Genomic DNA, 23,335 nt, shown 5'->3' with positions numbered 1-23,335 from the left:
TTATACATTTATTTCAGTGATTACTCATTTTTATGTCTTTTCCCCTACATTATAAGTTCCTTGAACAAGCATGGCGTGGTGGCGCACGCTTGTAATCCCAGCATTTGGGAGGCTGAGACCGTAGGATCGCGGTTCACGGACAGCCTCAGCTACTTAGTGAGGCCCCCGTAACTTAGTGAGACCCTGTTTCAAAATAAAGAATAAAAAACAGGGCAGAGTGTGTAGCTCAGAGGTAGAGTGCCCCTGGGTTTCATCCCAGACCCGCCAAAAAATAAATAAATAAAAAGTTCCTTGAAGGTAGAAAGGGTCAGTTTTTTGCTATTCTGTCATACCAACTAGTACAATTTCTGACACAGTAGGCATTACATGAGGTTTTGATTTATTTTTTGTGGGGTTTTTTTTTTTTTGGTGGTAGTACTCAGGATTTAATCCAGGGGCATTCCACTCCTAAAATACACTCCCACCCCTATTTGTCATTCTTTATTTTGAAACAAGGTCTCACTAAGTTGCAGAAGGCCTCCTAAGTAGTTGTGGCTGTCCTCAAACCTGTGATCCTCCTGTCTCACCCTCCCAAGTACTAGAATACAAGTATGCACCACCACACCAGGCTGAGAGTTTGTTTTTGTTTTTGTTTTAAGCAAAAGTCTTCCCTGGCATCACAGTACAGGCTCTCCAATCACCTACCCAACCTACCAGCCCCCAGGTGCAGAACTTCCTGGCTGACACTCCAGCATGGAGCTTTCGGGCAGTGGGCAGCTCTGGGGTGTCCCTCTGTCCCCTTTGGCTCCCACCCAGAAGGCTTGCCAAGTGTTAGTTGTTTGTTTGTTCCCAAGTCTGGTTATTCCAGTTGGGCTTATTACTGTAATTACAATTAAATATTATATAGATCTTGCAAAAAACTTACAAGGAAAGATACTCATTTCAAGAAGGCCCAAAATAAAGATGAAGAAATCAAAGCCAGAGCAGAAACTCCATCTATCCTCCAAGAGGAAAATGTTACAGAATGACATTAAAGTTGCCAAGTTTAAAGTGTTTGGAGAAACATACCTGAATGAAGTTGAATTTTCCCAATAACACCTTCTACCAATCCCAAACAAATGGGATTCCAAGCAAGAAGTAGATCAGTAGCTAAAATAAAATAAGACACAGTCATCAGAATATATTCACCAAAAGACATTTTAGAACAGTATCTTTAGCAATTTATTTTAAAAGGGATCAACATACCAAAAGAGCAGTTACACACAAGCAGCACTGAATTCATTACCATAAAGCATGAAATCTGAGGCCTAAATAAGGCTTTTGATACTAGAACAATTACTAGAGGACTTAATAAAATCTGCCCAAATGGGAAGCAGTGTCTTGGCGCCCTGCAGTGGAGGAAAGAGGCTGCTACACTGCCAGAGGGCAACAGAAGCAACTCCCCAAAGCCCTCTACACAGAGCCAGTCAAGACACGATCCAAAGACCTGCGAAATGGCATGGAACGCTCTACTTATTGGATCACACTCTGCAGAATACCTTTTCTCAAAGATATGAGAAAGATTTTCTCAAAATATCTTTTCTCAATGTTGCTTACTCTAAGCAAAGAAATCTGCAGAATTAGCTTTTTTATCTAGGTTATGAACAGCAAGAACTGTTTCCAGCTAGTGAGCATCCCTCTGTGCTGGGCACTTCAACCAGGGATCCTCATCTGGACCACAGAAGGACCACAGTGGTGTGGGTGACAGTTTTCTCATTTCTTCCAGAGAAATGCAATGACATATAATTGGTACCATTCTCGGTGCAGAGGAGACAAGCAAATTCATTACACACAATGGATGCCTAAGGATAGTAGGACTCAATTCTCCTGTGGAAGCCAGGTTGCAAAAGACTTATGTACATGGTGATAAACATGACATCTCCTATAGTTCAACAGCTGAAAAAAGATCAACAAGAATGAACACAATATTTCTCTTGGCAAAGTTAAAATTGCATTTTAATTATTACCATTTAAATTTTATTTTAGTAAAACATACCAAATCTGTAACTCACAGGATAATTATACACTTAAAGTTAGTTTAGTCTCCAAATTCATTTGCATTCTATCATCTTAAATATCTTCATAATGATATATTCAAAGGGAGGCAAAAAAAAGTTGACTCTGTTGAGTTTTCTGTTGTTTTCGTATGATACTGGGTTCTGAACCCAGGGCTTTATGCACACTAGGCAAATGCCCTTCCACTGTGCTACACTGTAGCCCAGCCTGACTTCATTGTTAAGAAATAAAGTAAAATTAGAAACTTACTTTTAGATTATTTTAAATATTATCATTTCCAAACCTGTTAACTTTTGAGCTGAGTTTTAGAAATCCTACTTTACAGATGAGTAAATGGATGGTTAGAAAAGTAAGAGGAAGCCAGGCATGGTGGTACACGCTTGTAATCTCAGCATTTGGGAGGCGGAGACCAAAGGATCGTGGATCACAGGCAGCCTCAGCTATTTAGTGAGGCCCTTCACAACTCAGTGAGACCCTCATTCAAAATATAAATAAAAAAATAAAAAATAGGACTGGGGTGTAGCTTGGAGGTAGAATGCTCCTGGGTTCCATCCCTAGTACCGTAGGGGGAAAAAAAGTAAAAGGGTATATGGCTATAATCCCAGTATCTGGGAAGCTGAGACAAAAGGGTCATAGCTTCAAGTCCAAAGTGCAGTAATGTAGTGAGATCCTATTTCAAAAATTAGAAGGGCTGTAGTTTAGAGGTAGAACCACCATTGGTTCAATCCCTAACACCACCAAAATAAAATAGGCATAGTGGCACTTGCCTGTAATCCTAGTACTTGGAAGGCTGACACAGGAGAATCACAGAGTCATGACCAGTCTCACCAAGCTAAGGAGGCCCTGTGCTACTTAGTAAGACCCTATTTCAAAATAAAAACTAAAGAGCTGGGCATGGTGACGCATGCCTGTAATCCCAGGACTTGGGAGGCTGAGAGAAGGATCGCAGGTTCGAGGAAAGCCTCTGCAAGTAGTGAGATTTGGCACACGCATGTAAGCCCAGCATTAGGGAGGCTGAGACTGGAGGATAGAGGTTCAAGGAGAGCGTCAGCTACTTAGTGAGGTCCTTCGCAACTCAGTGAGACCCTGCTTCAATATAAAGAAAAAAAAATAGGGCTGGGGATGTAGCCCAGAGATAGAATACCCCTGGGTTCAATCTGCAGCACCCCCACAAAGAAAGAATAGATTTGGAGGGCACTTAGTAGTAGCTGTTCAGTTAGTAGAACTATCCATCTGCCTTTTTTCTTTGTCCTATTTCTAGCTTGATGAAGGGTACCACTGGAGAACTCACTAAATCAGCCAAAAAAAATCTCCTGTTCATGTACTAGTATTACTGATATATTTTCTTATTTATTTATATATATGTATATATATGTGTATATATATATATATATATATATATATATATATTTTTTTTTTTTTTTTTTTTTTGCAGGTCTGGGGATGGAACCCAGGGGCATTTGACCTCCGAGCTGCACCCCTCCCCTATTTTGTAGGCTTTTAATCCCAGTACTTCGCAGGCTGAGACAGGAGGATCACAGGTTCACAGCCAGCCTCAGAAATTTGTGAGTCCCTCACAACCTAGTGAGACCCTGTTTCAAAATAAAGAATAAAATAGGGCTGGGGTGTAACTTGGAGGTAGAATGCCCCTGGGTTCAATCCCCAGTACTTCATACACACAAAAAAGTATTTACTGCTTTTATCTCATGTGTGTGTGAAAATATATGCTCCCCCCGGAGACTGAAACCAGGGTTTCATGCGTGCTGGGCAAGTGTTCTACCACTGAGCTACACCGGCAACCGCAGTGCTCACTGCTTTTATCTCTGTTAATTTTTAAACATTTAACTCTAATTCCAATAGCGAGCCAGAATCCCCAGATCAGGAAGGCAGAGTCTCAAAGCTTGCCAACCCAGACGCTCCTGATAAGGAAAGAGCCCCAGATCCCCTAACTCTGCCACTCTAACCTCCAACAAGCAGCCTGCAGGTTTAAGAGTCCATAGAGTGAACCCTAGGACCAGAAGCAGGAGAAAAAGTTAGAGCTAATGTAGTCAGGAATAGTTATACAGAAGTGGAACTTTGCGCATAATAAGGAGAGCAGTTATACAGAAGTAGAACTGCAAGCATAATAAGGAAAGCAGCAAGAAAAATAACTCAGAGGAAATTAAAAGATTGGTTCTGGGATTTGTCCCATCATTGGAGAAACACATATCAAATACTTGCAAGGAACCAGGCATTATATCAGACTAAGATGATATGAAATAAAGGTAGAAACAATCTAGGTAACAGAAGACCAGCTGATACAGTCAAAATCTTAATTCATAAGACTGGAAAAGGAAACTCTTGAGAAACTTGATAAAAGGTAATGAGCCTGCACTTCCTGAAAACTACAGCAAGCACAGAATGACACCAGTAAACCAAGACTACAGTCAGGGATTATATCTTGGTTGATATAATGAACTCTCACCCAAAAGCTAAATAGTGCTTTTAATTGTTTGAGGTCCATCACAAAAAATACTTTTTACATCATGACCTAGTGAACACATATTTGTATATGTAATAAGAACAAAAGCTTCAAGAAATGGTATTTGAGGAGCCTGGCGTGGTGGCACATGCTTGTAATTCCAGTACTTGGGAGGCTGAAGACTGGAGGATCTGGGTTCACAGCCAGTCTCAACTACTTAGTGAGACCTTTTGCAACTTAGTGAGACGCTGTTTCAAAATAAAGAATTAAAAATAGGGCTGGGGTTCTTTAGCTCAGAGGTAGAATGCCCCTGGGGTCAATCCCCAGCACCACAGATGTTTAAAAAAAAAAAAAAAAAAAAACGAAATGTTATTTGAAAGAAGCTGAAGATTAGGAGTAGAAAAACCCACCGAGGTTACTGTAAAAATCTTGGCTTGAAATGACATGGAATGTCAAGACAAACAGGATGTGTGCTGGCAATGGGTGTGGAATGCACAGGAGAAGATTAACATGAAACCCCTCAAAAGAAGATAATGGAAAAGGCCAGGAAGACAGTAAATCAAAGACAACACTGAAACGACTATTGTCTCCTGGGTAGGTTGAACATGGGTGAAAAAAAATGAAGCAAGACAGAAAGAATAGTATACATCAGTTGGAAAAGGCAGAGGAAAATCTTCTAACTTGCATCTTTGACATCTTGAACCTGGTGAACCCATACCCAGTGAAGAAAGACTCTAACTTAAACAACTGGAGGCTGGTGTGGGCACATGCCTGCAATCCCAGTCACTTGGGAGGCAGAGACAGGAAAATCATAGGTTCAAGGCCAGCCTCAAGTAAAACTCAGGATGACACTCAGCAACTTAGCAAGATCCTGTTTCAAAATAAAAAAAATAACCAGGCGTGGTGACACATGCTTATAATCCCAGCATTTGGGAGGCTGAGACAGGAGGATCACGGTTCACAGACAGCCTCAGTTACTTAGTGAGGCCCTCCGCAACTTAGTGAGACCCTGTTTCAAAATAAAGAATAAAAAACACCGGGCGTGGTGGTGCACACTTGTAAACCCCGCGCTTGGGAGGCAGGGACAGGAGGATGGCGCAGGTTAGAAACCAGCTGTCCTGGCTTAAGAGACCCTGTTTCCAAATAAAAAATTAAAAAAGGATAAGAAAGAATAAAAAACAGGGCAGGGGGTGTAGCTCGGAGGTCGAATCCCCTGAGTTCCATTTCCAGACCCGAAAAAAAAAAATTAAAAAATTAAAGTAAAGAAAAAATAAAAAGTGCTCAGAGTGTGTAGCTCAAAGGTAGAATGTCCTCGTCTTCAATCCCCGGTATCAAAAGAAAAAAAGTAAACAACTAGAACTATAAAGATGGCTATATGTTGTAAGCTAATGACTACAAATGCCAGAATAAAAACCATTAAGACTGAGTGCATGACAGACTGGGGAAGAAGAAATGATAGATATAAGAAGAGAAGAAGCCGGGCATGGTGGCACACACTTGTGATCCTAGTACTTGGGAGGCTGAGACAGAAGGATCACAGGTTTGAGGACAGCCTCAGCTACTTAGGCCCTCCGTAACTCAGTGAGACACACTTTTAAAATAAAAAATAAAAAAATAGGGCTGGGGATGTAGCTTGGGAGATAGAATGCCCCAGGGTTCAATCCCCAGTTCTGCAATTAAAAAAAAAAAAAGATAAGAGGAGACACTAAAGAAAAAATCAGATGAAGAAATCCAAAGTACAGGTGCAAATTTTAACCTTGGGATGGAAGGAAGATGTTATTTTTCCCTCTAAGTCTGGAAGAAAAGATGATGTGCTAAAATTAGCAACAGAAGAGAAGCAGATGAACATATCAGATGGTCTTGACTCAGTAAAAATTGAAGTCAAAGTCCTCTTTGTTTTAGCAACGGGAAGGACACAGTGTTAACAGGACACTGGAAGCTTGGTATGGGGCGATTCGGAAAGCCAATCTGTGAACGCTTCTCTCTCTAGACATATTTAACAGCCTTTTCAAGAAAAAGGGGAGTCAACTTATTAATGCATCATGAAGCCAGGCGTAACACACACCCCTGTAATCCCAACTACACAGGAGGCTGAAGCAAGAGAAAGGCCAGCCTGGGCCACTTAGTAAGACTGTCTCAAAATAAAAAGGGGTAGGAAGGTAGATAGTGCTCTTGCCTACCATGTACAAATACCTAGGTTCAATCTGTAGTACTGCAAATAAAAAATACCATGAAATCAATTTTTTGTAATAAGCATTAATAGCAACAAAACAGAATATTGAAAATGTGCACATCTAAAGAGAAAAAGCATTCAGCAGCAGCAGCATTCATGTAACTTTTGTTTCTGGTCTGTACATACATACACGTATTATTCACCAGATCATGATATTAATGTGTTTTGTAGTATCGAACTCAAACAAGTGAAAACACTATGAAGCAACTGTAGGTGAAGATTCATTATAGTTACCTAGTCAATTATTTGTTCAAATCCTCTAAATATTTGCTAATTTTTTTGACTGTTTAACCTATTAGCTTTATGGTGGTTTTACTTTTTTTTTTTTTTTTGTGGTACTGGGGGTAGAATCCAGAGGCTTTCTACCTCCGGGCTATACTCCCAGACCTATTTTATATTTTATTTGTAAACAGGGTCTCACTAAGTTGCTGAGAGCCTCGCTAATCCTCCTGTCTCAGCCTCCCAAGCGTGGGGATTACAAGCGTGCGCCACCATGCCTGGCTGAGGTTTTACTTTTTAAAATATCATACTTTGTATTTTTCTTAATTTTTTAAATTTCTTAATTTTCTTTTGAGATATAGTTGTTAAGTATACAAAGATTCAGGATTAGAATATCTTCCTGATAAAGCACTCTTGAAAATTTGTATCAGGATGTTAATAACTGTCTTTGTTTCAAGTAAGCCTTTGCCCTCAAGTCTAATTTGTTTAATATTAATATGTGAAGTATATTTGGCATTAAAAAAGGATAAACATGAGCACTGCTAACAGATCACATTATTTCTCCTACTCCCCACAGCCTTGGGAATAAAGTCCCAATTCCTTGGGAAGGCTTGAAAGTCCACATGCGTGTGTGACCTAGCCCTGTCTACCCTCCTCCACCTCCCCACACCGGCATCCTGGTCTTCAGGCATCCAGACTAAGCCCAGGCTAGGTGTGGAACACTGCTCCCGCCCAATTCTGCCAGTTCTTCATTCCAACCTCGGAACAAGGGCCACTGGTCTTCCTGGTCACATCCCCCTCCACCTACCAGTCGAGCTGACCAGGCTCTCGGTTTGGCTCCTCTGAGCCCTGTAAAAACTTCCTTCTCAGCACCTTTTAGTTTAGTGCACCTAATTATTGACTTGGCTGTCTCCTTGACTGCGCAGAAGCTCATCAAGAACAGGAAGCTCGCTGAAACCTGTTCTGTGTTCAGCTTCATGTTCCCAGGGCACAGTACACAGTAGGCTCCAAAATGGATGGACCTACGACATGAAAGGAGGGACAACCAAAGTCACATAAGTTGCGTGCAATCAGACTGCAAGGATCCACCACGCAAAGTGGTGAACATCGCGGTCACCTGGTCTATTTGAGATAAAGACATAAAGGCCGACAGTGCTGCTGAACACTACCCAGCCTGGTAACATCACAACACAACTTCCCACTCTCATTCCAGGACTACTCTCCCTAACACGTCTCGAATACCATAAATTTCCCTACCAAATATTACCTGGTGCGACACTACCATGTTTCCAAGGGGCTTCCAGCTCACCATCAACATCCCAACTCCCCACGGCAGAATCTAGGAAGCATTCAGAACGCCTTTCTCTCTCACACCAAGTCCTACTCTCTCTAGCGCCTCAATACCTGGTGCCCTGATGAGACCATCCTTGTCCAGGGCCAAGACCTTTACCATTTTTCAAAAGAAACAAACCAGAACTGCTGTTGCCTCCAGCTGGCTGCTTACACACAACAGACACTCAATTATCTATTAAATACAACAGAAACTCTACACATTAGTACTACTGGCCCATGACACATAGAGAGTTGTAAGAATGAGGCTGAAGCCATGGTGGCACACACCTGTAATACCAATGCTTGGGAGGCTGAGACGGGATGACCGCAGTTTCAAGGACAGCCTCAGCAGCTTAGTGAGACCGTCAGCAACATAGCTGAGGAATTGCTTCAAATAAAAAGAGCAGGGAATGCAGCTCAGAGGTAGAATGTCCCTGGGTTCAATCCCCAGTACTGAGGGGGGAAAAAAGAAACTGAAAAGCTAAAATAAATAGAAACAAACTCAAAACAACAAATGGCAAACTCACGAGTTGCTTCCTACAGGTAGGGCTGATCTGTACTTGAGATAGTTTGGATAATTGTGTACAGGGTGGACAAGAGAGGGCAAGCTTGAATCCAGAGATCCAGATGACAGATAAGAATGTGCCAGGGTGCCAGGCGTGGTAGCACATGCTTGTAATCCCAGCATTTGGGAGGCAGAGACCAGGAGATCACAGTTCATGGACAGCCTCAGCTACTTAGCGAGGCCCTTCACAACTCAGTGAGACCCTGTTTCAAAAATAAAGACTAAAAACTAGGACTAGGGGTGTAGCTCGGAGGTACAGTGCCCCTGGGTTCCATATCAGGTACCGAAAAAAAAAAAAAATGAATGTGCCAGGGTGGCCTGGGGCAGCCTCTAGAACTGAAAAGCTGGACAGAATGAAAACACTCAGCTGTGACATGGACACAGCCTGCGCTAGGATGCTAGCTCTGCTGTAGGCTCTGAACCCTCCCAACCTCAGATTCCTCTTTCTAAGTGGGAATTCTGACTATCAGGATTTTCACGAGAATTAAATGAATTATGTGCAAGTACTCCACACGTGTCATAATATATGCTAGTAACTTTCAGCTCAGGTTGGGAAATGTGTATGTGTTTAAAACTCCAGGTGCCAGCCAAGCGTGGTAGCACATGCCTGCAATCCTAGTACTTGGGAAACTGAGACAGAAGGATTACAGGTTCAAGGACAATCTCAGCAAGTAGTGAGACTTAGCAATCTAACAAGACCCTGTTTCAAAACAAAAAAATAAAATTGGGTTGGGGGTGGGTATAGCTCAGCAGTAGAATGCACTGGGTTCATTCCCCAGTACCACCAAAAAAATAAAATAAAATAAAACTTCAGGTTCCTATCACTCAATAATTCCCCCATAGACTTTCATTTTAAGGGTATATATGTGGCTTTAAAAAAAAAAAAAAGTGTAAACCAGGCATGGTGGCATACACTTGCAATCCCAGTACTTGGGAGGCTGAGACCAGAGGATCCAGGTTCACGGCCAGCCTCAGCTACTTAGTGAGACCCTCCTCAACATAGTGAGACCCTCTTTCAAAATAAAGAATAAAAATCAGGCTGGGCATGTAGCTCGGATGTAGAATGCCCCTGGGTTCAATCCCCAGCACCCCCCCCACACACACACACACAGTAAAAGAAAAAACCCAACTTCAATGTGCTTTTTACTTATTAAACCTTATAGTAGGGTCATAATTCTTGTAAGCTTTTTCGGAGTGATAAACATTTTATGGAAATGTCTTAATGCCTAGACATACCCGGGAATTCTGTTTCCTCAGAATATAAACCATTAAGCCACAGCTGCGATGCAGTTTACCTAGGCATCCAGTCTGTCCTAGCAACCCAAGTCCAGACCAAAAGGCAAACCAAGCACAACGGCCAGCTTCCGCCATCCTCCCAGACTTTCCACATGGGAGAAAGGGAGTCTAAGGAGGCAGAGCAGGGCGCAGTGGCTCACGCCTGGAGTCCCAGTACTGGGGAGGCTGAGACAGGACGATCACAGGTTTGAGGTCGGCCTCAGCAACCAGCCAGATCCTATCACAAAAACCAAAAGTAAAAAGGGCTGAGGGTGAGCTCAGAGGCAGAATATCACTGGATTCTACCCCGGGACCAAAACAAAAACAAGAGCGAAAAGAAGCAGAGTATAAAGAGAGGAAAACGTATTCTTCAGAAAAACACGGATACTGGTAACTTCGATTACATATAAGAAAATGAATACTGGGTCCTAAGTTTGGTGAAACCACAGAAAAAGATAAATACAATGTGTAAATCAATCAGCAACAGAAAGATACCCGCCAAATTAGAGCTATTAAATGAAAAATAAGGAAAGCTAGCAGAGAGGGGGAAACAGTGTAACAAACAGAAGGTAAATAAAAGGCAAAATCTGCTACTTATGGTTAAAATAAATATAAAAAGTTTCATCTAACCAAGTAAAAGACTACTGAGTCTCAGCTCCTCTATCAGTTTATTTAATTCTGTGGCATATCACAATGCGTGACAATTAAAAGGCACTCATTCAACAATTAAGTGAATAAAATTAAGTAAGGGGTAAAAATGGGCTTCTCCACCAATTATTTTCATCCATTTGTACTAAGACTAATATCTTTTTTAATTTTTTCTTTTTTCAGTACTAGGGATGGAACCCAGGGGCATTCTACCTCTGAACCCTCTAGCCCTATTGTTTTATTCTTTACTTTGAAACAGGGTCTCAATGAGTTGCAAAGGGCCACACTAAGTAGCTGAGGCTGGCCACAAATTGTGATCCTCCGGTCTCAGCCTCCCAAATGCTGGGATTACAAGCATGTGCCACCATGCCCAGCTAACACTAATATCTTGAGTTTTGTTTTGTTGTTGGTTTTGAGCAGTGTTGAGGATAGAACATGTCCTTTAACATGGTAGACAAGTCCTCCCACTGAGCTATAGCCCCAGACCTAAATGCATTTATCTTTCCATAAATATAATAAACAATAACCATGCAATTTTCATAATAAAAGACTTGGTTAAAAATTCTGGATGACCTTAAATTATCTTAAAACTAGCAGGTACACAAAACTTTTCATACCAATGACAAAACAGACATTGTTACTGACCCAAGAAGGAAGACTCAGTAAATCTTGTTGAACTGCTATGACTTTCCTGCCTGGTATAGTGCCTGGCACACGACAGACACTTCAAGTCTGTGGATTACATGCATTTGTAAACAGATTTTAAATAGATTCTATAGCCAGGCATGCTGATGCACACTTGTAATCCCAGTACTTGGGAGGCTGACACAGGAGAATCACAGGTTCACAGCCAGCCTCAGCTACAATGTGAGGCCATCCACAGCTGAGTGAGACCGTTTCCAAATAAAGAATGAAAAAAAATTATTTTACTCTGTTACTCTTCACTAAGGGGGAAAAAAAAGTTGGCATTAACACAATCTATACACAGGACATATGCAGATATTAGTCTAGGCATACAGAGCAACTGAACTTAGCAGTGGACAACCTGTCAGCAAGATTAATGGTCACAAAGGGGACAGAGACTGTAGAATGAAAGGGGAAGTGATCAGTGTGCTTATACCATCCTTCCACAAACAACCACAGAATTGAACTGCTCTACCCAACGTGCTATTTTCTAACCTTTTTCCTTCACCAGGTATATACTAATATGACATACAAATTCAAAAGGAAAACATTTCAAACTGACCAGTTAAGTTTTAAAATTTAAGATTATCAGCCGGGTGTGGTGACGCACGCTTGCAATCCCTGCATTCGGGAGGCTAACACCAAAAGATTGTGGTTCGCAGACAGCCTCAGCTACTTAGTGAGGCCCTATGCAACTCAGTGAGACCTGTTTCAAGAAGAATAAAAACTAGGGCAGGGATTATAACTAAGAGGTCGAATGCCCCTGGGTTCCATTGCCACAACCAAAAAAAAAAAAATTTAAGATTATTGCTGGGCGTGGTGGTACATGCTTGTAATCCCAGCACTTGGGAGGCTGAGACAGGAGGGCGCAGGTTCAAAGCCAGCCTCAGCTACTTAGTGAGGGTCTCAGCAACTTAGTGAGACTCTGTTTCCAAATAAAGTATAAAATAGGTCTGGGAGTATAGGTCGGAGGTAGAAAAGCCCCTGAGTTCCACCCTCAGTACCACAAAAAATAATAATAATATTATCAAAGTCTTCTAGTAAGGAACAGAGTTACTTTCAAATCACAAAAGTATAAAGTGAAATTAATAAGGGAACATACACCACAAATCGTAGGTACTGGAAATAAGCCCAAACAGTGGACCCCTCAGGTCAGCACCTCCACTCTCATTTCAGGTCCAATGGGCAGGGCACACTTCTGTTACCATATGCCCCATCTCCCTGATACATACCAACAAGTGAGTACTACTGGGTGCCTGCTGGGAGCGTGAGTCATTCATTCCAAGCTCCCAGAGTGAAGGCACTCCCTCTGCCCAAAAACAAGCCCGGGTTTACATAGCTGCTGCTGAAATGTATATGCGAGTTCATCTGTATCTTTAAAAAAAAAAGCGCCAGGGCATACATAAATAATCAGACCAACCCAACCTTCATTTCCTGCTAAAGACAAAGGATATTATTGCTCTGAAAAGACAAACACCATAGTTAAACAGACAAGAAAATCATTTAAGAATGAGGAATTGAAAGTTCTGATTGTTAGCTCATCCATGCTTTAATTCTCAGAACTTAATTAGGCAGGAAAACAGGTTAACGAATAATTTGATGCAGGAGCCGTCTTCTAAATGCAAAGTTTAAAACATATCTCCTTGAACTCTCCAACAGTAATTATTTCTCCAGCATGCAGCTAGAGAACTAATCCAATTCAGAAGTTCTAGCAGCTGGTGATTTCCCAGTGTGAGACCGAGCCCAGTGGTTGTCAATCCAGGCTGCTCATCCCATCATCTAGAGCTTTATGAAATACTGACCCTGGGCTCCGCCTCTGAGGTGGCCTCCATCGGTTAGCATGGAGCCCTGGAATAAGTCTTTGTTTAATCTCCCCTAGGTGATCCTAATGATCAGCAGATTGAGGATTACTGGTTTAAGTGATTATAGCACACTGGGGGACCCGTATTGGTTGCTTGCTCCTATCCTATCAGCCTGATCCAAAGATGATGCCTCTGGTATGTATTAATGAAAGAGTTTAAAGTTGTAAAATATCATAAATTATATCAAGAGCTCATAATGAGTTGGCATAGAAGATGGTTTAAAGCTACCAGAAGGAAATACACTTCAAAAAGTAAGTCTAAGAATACTTAAAAGATGAAGGACGCCACCTAGGAAAGGGACTCAAGAATTTCTAGACTCTTCTATTAAGAGAGGGATCTAGCCACGCATGGGGGCATGCACCTGTAATCCCAGTATTTGGGAAGCTGAGACCAGAGGATCACAGGTTCAAGGACAGCCTTAGCAACTTAAGTGAGGCCCTCAACAACCTAGTGATATTGTTTCAAAACTAAAAAAAATAAGCCAGGAGTGGTGGTGCACACTTGTAATCCCGGTACTTGGGAGACTGAGTGAGACAGGAGGAGCCTAGGTTTGCAGTCAGCCTCAGGTACTTAGTGAGGCCCTCCTCAACTTAGTGAGACCCTGTTTCAAACTAAAGAATAAAAAATAGGGCTGGGGGTGTTGCTTGGAGGTAGAATGCCCCTGGTTCAATCCTCAGTATCAAATAAATAAATAAATAAATAGGGTTAAGGATATAGCATGAAGATAGAACGACCCTGGGTTCAATCCCTAGTACCAAAAAGAAGCCATGGTTTGGGAATAAAGGAATGAAAGTACAGGTTGAATTACAACTTTCCAAAGTCATTACCATAATACCCTGAAAAGATAAGATAAACCCTTCAGTAATAAATTTATATCACCCAGGAAACATAGCAGTGTGTTGGGACATACCCTTCTCCCCTTTGTTCTCCCCAAAACTGTACTTTGATATCACTTTCAAAGACAGGATTCTGAGAACTAAATCAAAGCACAGTTAAGCTAAAAATTGGCATTTTCCTTTCCTCATTTTAAAAAAGTTCATTTTAGAGCTATTAGCAGAAATGCATAAAATTAGCACTTACATCATTAAATAGATGTAACCTTTCTCCCAGCTGGTGTTTAATTGCCTAGCTTTTTCTGAAAACTTTGTTCAAAACTAATTTGCTCTCTCATTTGGATTGCTTGTACAGTCATTCCGCCACCAAAGGTCCTTACCAACAAAAACTCTGTCTTCAAATAAATGCACCATTAGGTCTAGGCTTTGCCCTTTTACTTGGCCTCAAATGAACAACTATAAGCCGGGCGTGGTGGCGCACGCTTGTAACCCCTGCGCTTGGGAGGCTGAGACAGGAGGATCGCACAGGTTCGAGCCAGCCTCAGCTACTTAGTGAGGCTCTCGGCAATTTAGTGAGACCCTGTTTCCAAATAAAATATAAAATAGGTCTGGGAGTATAGCCCAGAGGTAGAAAGCCTCTAGGTTCCACCCCCAGTACCACCAAAAAAAAAAAACAAAAAAAAAAAACAACTATTTACGGATCAAACAAGAACCATATGAGGGGAAAGGGAAAAACTATACTGTATCTCACAGCTGAGTCAGGTTGGTACTACTGAGTCTCAACCTTATCTCTCTTACTCACTCACTCACTCAATTACAAATGAAGGTATTATACACACAGGGCATTACTTCTGGTAAGACAAAAAAGGTTCATGAAAGCCCCAGTACACTGGGCCAATGTCTTCCAGGGCTTTTCCCATTGCTAAAGCAATATAATCACAGACCACTTATCCCTGTGTGGACTTTATAGTCAAATCAAGGAACATATTTTTTCCCATTAGGAAGGAAAATTGATTTTTCACCATCTTAGAAAAAAACCACAAAACTTCAAAATTCAAAACCCAAGCCAAGCATGGTGGTATATACTTGTAATCCCAGTACTGGGAGGCTGAGAAGGAAGTATCACAGGTTCATAGACAGACTCAGCAACTTGTGAGACCCTCCACAACTTAGTGAAACCCTGTTTCAAAATAAAGAATAAGGGCTGGGATGTAGCTCAGTGGCAAAGAGCCTGCTTTGCAGGTGTGGTGCTCTGGGTTCAATCCCCGGTTCCAAAAAAGACAAAAAAAAAAGAACCCCTTTAAAAATAAAGAATAAAAGCCAGGTGTGGTGGCACACGCTTGTAATCCCAGCACTTGTGAGGCTGAGACAGGAGGATAGCACAAGTTCGAAGCCAGCCTCAGCTACTTAATGAGGCTCTCAGCAACTTAGTGAGACCCTGTTTCCAAAGTATAAAAAATAAGTCTGGGAGCCCAGAGATAGAAAAGCTCCTGGGTTCTACCCCCAGTACCAGCAAAATAAATAAATAATAAAAAATTAAAAAATAGGATTGGGGATGTAGCTCAGAGGTAGAATGCTCCTGAGTTCAATCCCCAGTACTGCCAAAAGTAAATAAAATTCAAAACCCAGTTCAAATGTCCCACAGACCGGTTCCGTGCTGTATCTGCCTCTGTGCAATGCTGTAGACCACTCTCTGCTATGGCAGCGACAGTGTTTTACCCCTCTTTTTACTTTGGTATGTGCCTAATGGGTCTCCAATCAATGTTTGTTGAAAGAATAAAAGCCTTCACAAAATTTCAGGAGGATCACAGGTGGTTTGCAAACAGCCTCAGCTACTTAGTGAGGCCTTTTGCAACTCAGTGAGACCCTGTTTCAAAATAAAGAATAAAAAATAGGGCTGGAGGTTTAGGTTGGAGGTAGAATGCCCCTGGGTTCCATTCCCAGTACCACCAAAAAAAAAAAAAAAAAAAAAAGTAATGTAAAGGTAACACTGAAAAAAAAAAAATGGAAATTAAAATAAAGTAACAAAAGAAAAACCACCAAGGAACACTGACCTAAAATCCACCTGCATTTCACTCAACCAACCTTACCAAAGAAAGCAAGGAGTCCCCTTAGGGGTCCTACACAACTACAAAATGAGTCATCCTAACAACGCATGAAGTTTAGTTAAGATACTACCATATGGATTGTAAATACTATAATGCTCAATGTTCAGTATTTATCCTCGTTTTTAAAATAACATTCTTACTTAGTACATTAGCAACAACTATTGATAACTTTGAATTTTTCCCTATTTTGTTATAGATAATCCAATTCAAATGTCCTCAGCTGAATTAAGGCCAGTTGACACATAATGATTACAATTTAGATCAGCTAATGAGTAACTATTTTTTAGTGGTTCTGTGACATTGCTGTTACCTCTCAAAATTGAATTTACCAACTGGACATGGCATATGTCTGTAATCCCAGGACTTCTAAGGTTGACACAGAAAGACACCTCAGCAATTTAGTTGAGACTCTCAGCAACTCAGAAAGACACTGTTTTGAAATCCAATTCCCAGTACACCACACACATACACACACACACACACACACACACACACACACACACACACACACACAGTATTTGCCAGGATAGATTTTAAAAGGTTATGGTTTAAAACAATTGAGTAGGAATTTAACAGTTTACAAAGAGAGATAGTAACACAGTTTGTAAGGATCTAACACATTTAAATCCCCATTTAAAACCATGCCAAAACAAGGTTAGACTATGATTCTGAGAATGTACTCCATCAATAGCACAGCTAAACTGTTTGATTTCTCCAGTATAGTATCTATGTGCAAATATTAGCCTCTCCCATCACAAATCACAAGGACCAAAATTAGCAGCAGCAACTTTTGGCAGAAGGGCCAGTTGAGAGGGTGGAAGGGATAAAGATGTCTATTTCTGTTCAAAATAAAAACAGATTTGTTGAATTGCACAGGCTTAAAAGCTCAATTCCCCCTTTACTGAATAAAATGACAATGAGAAATTAGCACAGCATTTTTAGGCGGCACAAGACACAGTATTCTAGTCTTTTGTTCTTACAGACTAGAATATTTACTCCTTCCAAGAAGCCCTTTTCTGCTCAAACCATACGGGGCAGATCAAGGATCATCCTGATCTGGTCCTGATCAGGGGCTAGAATTATTTCAATTCATTCAATACAATTTTTACAAATGACCTGCTGAGGAACAGGTGCTAGACACTTGGCGGTGAGTGTCCTTGTCCTCCATGCTAGGGCTGTGCTAGCTGAGCATGTGGGACAAGGAGGAACCCTTTGCTGGACACCGGGGAGCGGTGCCAACCAGGCCAGGCCCTCACGAAACCAGTCGCAGCACTCTTGGTTTCTGGCACCTGCATGCTGTACCCTAGAAGAGCTCGATGGTACTGTCCTCCGAAGCCAGCCTCTGGCAGGGTCTGGCCAGAACCCAAGTTATTTAGGAACCCAGGAGTCTACAAAGGTCCCTCCCATCTTTGAAGGTGGTTGCTCTAAAGGCCTTTTTCTTTTCCATTCCATCTCTATTTTGCTCCGAAAGGCTGCCTGTGAAACTGGATCTAGGACTCCTGCAAAGTTAGACTACTGAAGGCTTCAGGTTGCTCATCACTGGAGAAAACAGTTCACATCCAGTACATATCAGTATTTCTGTTCAAAAGATCTACCCATATCTATGCCCTTCCTAAGCTGCAGGTGTTCTAAAAACCTACGAAGTGAAACCTGATAAACTGACCCTAGCTGGAAAAACTATTAGTCGATCTATTACATAACAACATTCCTTGTACCCATATAAACTAATTTTGCAAAGGAAGCAGGACAGACATACAGTCAAAGAACAGGCAGTCCCTTATCAGTGTTTTCATCCTTATAGATCCTTCCTCTATGTACTGGCTATGACATCTGTGGGGCTATTTTATTATGTAGGTTACACTGTAATGATTATGACAACTAAAGATACCTTTTGGCTATTACCCATAAAAGTATTAACCCTATAACTTTGTAGTCAAGAAGGTCAATATGAGAAAAACTTGGCTTTGGAGCCACATACTGGGTTAGAAGCTGCCTCTTCGCCTTTGTGTGTGTGTGTGTGTGTGTGGTACTGGAGATGGAACCCAGAGGCATTCTACCTCCGAGCTGCACCCCCAGCCCTATTTTTTATTCTTTATTTTGAAACCGGGATGCAGAGGCCTCACTAAGTAGCTGAGGCTGTTCGTGAACAGCGATCCTCTGGTCTCAGCCTCCCAAACGCTGGGATTACAAGCATGCCCACAACGCCCGGCTCTGGTTCTTCCTCTTAATGCTCAGAACTTGGACAAATTACTTCTCTGTGCCTCAGTTGCCTCAAATGTAAAAAGAAGTTAATGTAATGAAACACTGAGTTTCACTGTAAGGATGAAATACATATAAAAGGCTTAAAAATTTTCTGGTTCAGAAAAATGTTCAACAAAAAAACTATTATTATTAGCTAATATTAATCATGGTTGACAATGTAGATGATAGAATATGCATAAAAACATCCCTCAATCTGTAAAACCTGATTCCAAAATTGTTGGTCACCTGAGAAAGTATGGACACTGTGAGGTCTGTCCAGAGGAGGTAGAGAAAAAGACGTTAGAAAAGATGGAAAATGCCTCTAGCCATCCCCTGCTCCCAGCCCCCAAAATATACCGGCTCCGGCCTGCTCTCAAGCCTACCAACCCGAGAAACACACGACTGCTTTGCTCTCCCTCCCTCCTGATGTCTGTAAGGAAGGGGCTTTCACTGCCTCTTCCCCCAGTCAGTTCCTCTCCCAGGCTTTACTTCATATAAAGAGCCATCCCTCTTATCCCTATATTTTCTATCAAAGACTCGTGTGTGTGTGTGTGTGTGTGTGTGTGTGTGTGTGTGTGTGTGTGTGTGTGTGTTACTGGGGATAGATCATCCCAAAGGCATTCTACCTCTGAACTACACCCCCAGCCCTATTTTATCTTATTTTTTAAATATATATATATATATATATATATTCTTTTGTAAGCCAAAGGTGGTAGGTAATTTTGCAAAGATAAGTCTTTTCTATCTTAAAACAGAAAGTAAAGTTCAGTGGGGAATAGTGGGACACATCTTTAATCCAAGTTACTAGGGAGGCTGAGACAGGAGGATCACAGGTTCTTGCAAGACCAATCTGGGCAATTTAGCAAGACCCTGGCTCAAACACTTGCCAGCAAATGCAAAACCCTGAGTTCAATCCCCAGTACTGCCAAAAAAAAGTAAATATATATAAAAATAAATGTATACTTTTTCAACTCAACTGCTAGCCTGCTAATAAATATAAAATATGGGCAGTTCACAGAAAGCCTCAGCTACTTAGTGAGGCCCTTTGCAACTTAGTGATACCCTGTTTCAAAATAAAGAATAAGCCAGGCATGGTGGCGCACGCTTGGGAGGCTGAGACAGAAGGATCTCACCAGTTCGAAGCCAGCCTCGGCTACTTAGTGAGGCTCTCAACAACTTAGTGAGACCCTGTTTCCAAATAAGATATTAAAAAATAGGTCTGGGAGTATAGCCCAGAGCTAGAAAGGCCCTGGGTTCCATCCCTAGTACCACCAAAAAAACACAAATAAAATAAAAAATAGAGAATAAAAAATAGGGCTGGGAATGTAGCTTGGAGGTAGAATGCCCCTGGGTTCCATCCCCAGTACTACAAAAATAAAAAAATATGGTCTAAAAAGTAGTAAATGACATAAAATTGGTAAATCTTCAAAGAAACTAAAAACCAAAAACACTGCGATCAAACTTGATTATTCAAGCCGGGCGTGGTGGTGCACGCTTGTATCCCCGCGCTTGGGAGGCAGAGACAGGAGGATCACGCAGGTTCGAAGCCAGCCCCGCACGCTGGCTTAGGAGACCCTGTTTCCAAATAAAAATGTAAAAATAGGTCTGGGAGTGTAGCCCGGAGGTAGAAGGGCTTCCAGGAACCCCAGTACCACCAAAAAAAAAAAAAAAAAAAAAAAAAAAAAAAAACTTGATTATTCAATAATAACAAAATGGTTAAATTTTTTGTAAACTTTTAATAATTTCTAAACTAAGATGCTATAATACATTTTATTATGTCAATCTGTGAATTTTTAGCAAACATGATTTTTTTTTAAAGTTAAAGATTGCTGGGCGAGGTGGCGCACGCTTGTAATCCCTGTACTTGGGAGGCGAAGACAGGAGGATCACGCAGGTTTGAAGCCAGCCTCGCTGGCTTAAGAGACTCTTGTTTCCAAATAAAATATAAAATAGGTCTGGGAGTGTAGCCCGAGAAGGGTTCCATCCCCAGTACCACACACACACACACAAAAAAAAGGTTAAAGATCAAGCCGGGCATGGTGGCACACTCTTAAAATCCCAGCATTCAAGAGGCTGAGACTGGAGGATTTTGGTCCGCGGACAGCCTCAGGTACTTAGGCCCTCTGAAACTTAATGAGACCCTGTCTCAAAATAAAGAATAAAAAATAGGGCAGGAGTGTAGCTCAGAGGTCAAATGCCCCTGGGTTCCATCCCCAAACCCACAAAAAAATAAAATAAAATAAAAGTTAAAGATCAGCCAGGTGTGGAGGTATATGCCTATAATCCCAGTACTTGGGAGGCAAGGATAGCTTCAGCCAGTAGTGAGATTCTCATCAACCTAGTGTGACTCTGTTTCAAAAATAAAAATAAAATAGGGCTGGGGGCATAAGTCAGAGGTAGAATACCCCTGGTTCAATCCGTAGTACCACACACAAAAAAAGTAAAGATCAAAAACTTTTTTAAAAAGTAAAACCAAATGATATAAATCTAAATAAACTAATAAACTGACTACAATTTCATAAAACATCCCTCAAAAGATAAACAGTCCATGTGGATTTCAGTTCCAAAAATAATTATTTTTTTTCCGTGCTGAGAATTAAACCCAGGGTCTTGAACATGCTAAGCAAGTGCTCCAACAAGCTACATTCCCAGGCCTTTTTTTTTTTTTTTTTTTTTTGAGACAGGATTTTGCTGTTACCCAGGCTGGCGTGGAACTTTCAATCCCCATGCTGCAGCCTCTGAGCAGCTGGGATTACAGACATATGCCACCATCCCTGGCCTATAACTATCATATCTTACTCAAAAAAGTTAACTTCATATGATGCTGTAAAAAAATAATCTCATAATCAAAACTTAACTCTAAGAAGAACAGGAAACATTGTTTCTGTGAATTGTGATAGCCAAGGATCCCCTCAGAAAAAGAAATGAAATGTCTACTGGCTTCCATCATTTAGAGCGTCTCTATATATAGTTCATATGCTCATAAATGACAGATGCTTTGAGATCTTTTCGTGGTCACTCGGTCTCAAAATAGAATGAGGCAACCCAGAGCAGTAAATTATATAACAATGTCATGTCAGACACAGCCACAAGGCTGGTGGAAACAATTTTAAGACTGAAGAGATAGGACCATATCACCATTTCCCCAAAGTGGATTGTTTCATATTTGTTTTTAAACTTTAAACTACAATTCTTATTCTCAGTATGAAATTCTACTCTCAGAAAACTATTGAATGTTTACACTGGGAAAAATTAAAACCACCTAAATATTTTCCTCCGGTTATTATTACCTTTCAATACACATAAGCATCTATCAAAAAGCAGTATTATGCCTAAATACGGAGTGCTCATTATCCTTTAAAAAAAAAATACCAGAAAAATAAAAATACTCAGTTGTTTAGCTAAAAGAAAAAATATGAAGAATTTAAACAATTTTAAAGAAGAAAATAAACACTACCACTGTGTGTTTTTGTGTGTGTTTGTTATTAGGGACTCTATGGTACAGAGGCATTCTGCCTTTGAGCTACACCCCTAGTTTTTTTTTTTTTTTTCTTTAAATCAGATCTCATAAGTAGGCATGGTGGTGCACGCTTGTAATCCCAGCATTCAGGAGGCTGAGACCAGAGGATAGTGGTTCGTGGACAGCCTCAGCTACTTAGTGAGGCCCTCGGCAACTCAGTGAGACCCAATTTCAAAATAAAGAATAAAAAATAGGACAGGAGGTATAGCTCAGAGATCGAATGCCCCTGGGTTCCATCCCCAGACCCACAAAAAATAAAAAATAAAAATAAATAAAAAATAATAAATCAGATCTCACTAAGTTATAGAGGGCTAAAGTTGCTGAGACCGGCTGCAAACTTGTGATCCTCCCATCTTAGCCTCCAAAGTACTAGGATTATAGGAATGTTCTACCATGCCTGGCTCAAAATATATATATATTTTTTTTTTGCAGGTCTGGGGATGGAACCCAGGGGCATTTGTCCTCCGAGCTACACCCCCTGTCCTATTTTTTATTCTTTATTTTGAAACAGATTCTCACTAAGTTGCAGAGGGCCTCACTAAGTAGCTGAGGCTGTCCGCAAACCGCCATCCTCGGGTCTCAGCCTCCCAAATGCTGGGATTACAAGCCTGGGCCATCACACCCAGCTCAAAATAATTTTTTAAAGATGACGCTAAACCGAGCATGGTAGCACACACCTGTAATCCCAGTACTTGGGAGGCTGAGACAGGAGGATCCCAGGCTTAAGACCAGACTCAGTAACTTAATGAGACTCTGTTTCAAAATAAATTTAAAAAATACCAAAGATTGGCTTTAAAGCTCAAAAGTAGAATGCTGCTAGAATCAATCCCCAGTTCCAAAAGACAAAAAGATGGTGCTAAGCCAGGCAAGTAGGAGCTCACCTGTAATCCCAGTAACCGGAAGGCTGAGACAGATCACAGGTTTGAGACCAGCTACTACATGGCAAGACTCTCGGCAACCTAATGAGTCTCTGGTTTTTGTTTTGGAAGCACTGGAACTTATATAGGGAAATTCTACCTTCAAGCTGGACCCCCAGTTCGATTACTTTTTTTTTTCCTTGCGGTACTGGAGATGGAACCCAGGGGCATTCTACCTCCGAGTTACACCCCTAGCCCTATTTGTTTTTTTTTTTTTTGTTTTTGTTTTTTTTTTGCAGTGCTGAGGGTGGAACCCAGAGGCTTTCTACCTCCGGGCTATACTATGAGACCTATTTTATACTTTATTTGGAAACAGGGTCTAAGTTGCTGAGAGCCTCACTCAGTAGCTGAGGCTGGTTTAGAACCTGCGTGATCCTCCTGTCTCAGCCTCCTAAATGCGGGG

The 23,335-nt window shown here is 41.2% G+C and overlaps 1 protein-coding gene across 3 annotated transcripts in view; it reads right to left on the bottom strand.

The window, feature by feature from the left end:
* Positions 1-23,335, bottom strand: part of INPP5F (inositol polyphosphate-5-phosphatase F) — a gene marked incomplete at both ends in the record, with an annotated part of 123,055 nt that overhangs the window by 95,094 nt on the left and 4,626 nt on the right. For all 3 annotated transcript variants that reach the window (XM_080694538.1, XM_080694539.1, XM_080694540.1), the window contains one exon: positions 1,048-1,128. In XM_080694538.1, the coding sequence (XP_080550664.1) occupies positions 1,048-1,128 (81 nt within the window). The remainder of the gene's footprint in view (positions 1-1,047; positions 1,129-23,335) is intronic.

Source organism: Muscardinus avellanarius, assembly GCF_963383645.1.
Source record: "Muscardinus avellanarius genome assembly, chromosome: 4".
NCBI classification, from domain to species: domain Eukaryota; kingdom Metazoa; phylum Chordata; class Mammalia; order Rodentia; family Gliridae; genus Muscardinus; species Muscardinus avellanarius.
The sequence above is the reverse complement of the archived record's forward strand: the minus strand, read 5'-3'. Positions and strand labels throughout refer to the sequence as shown.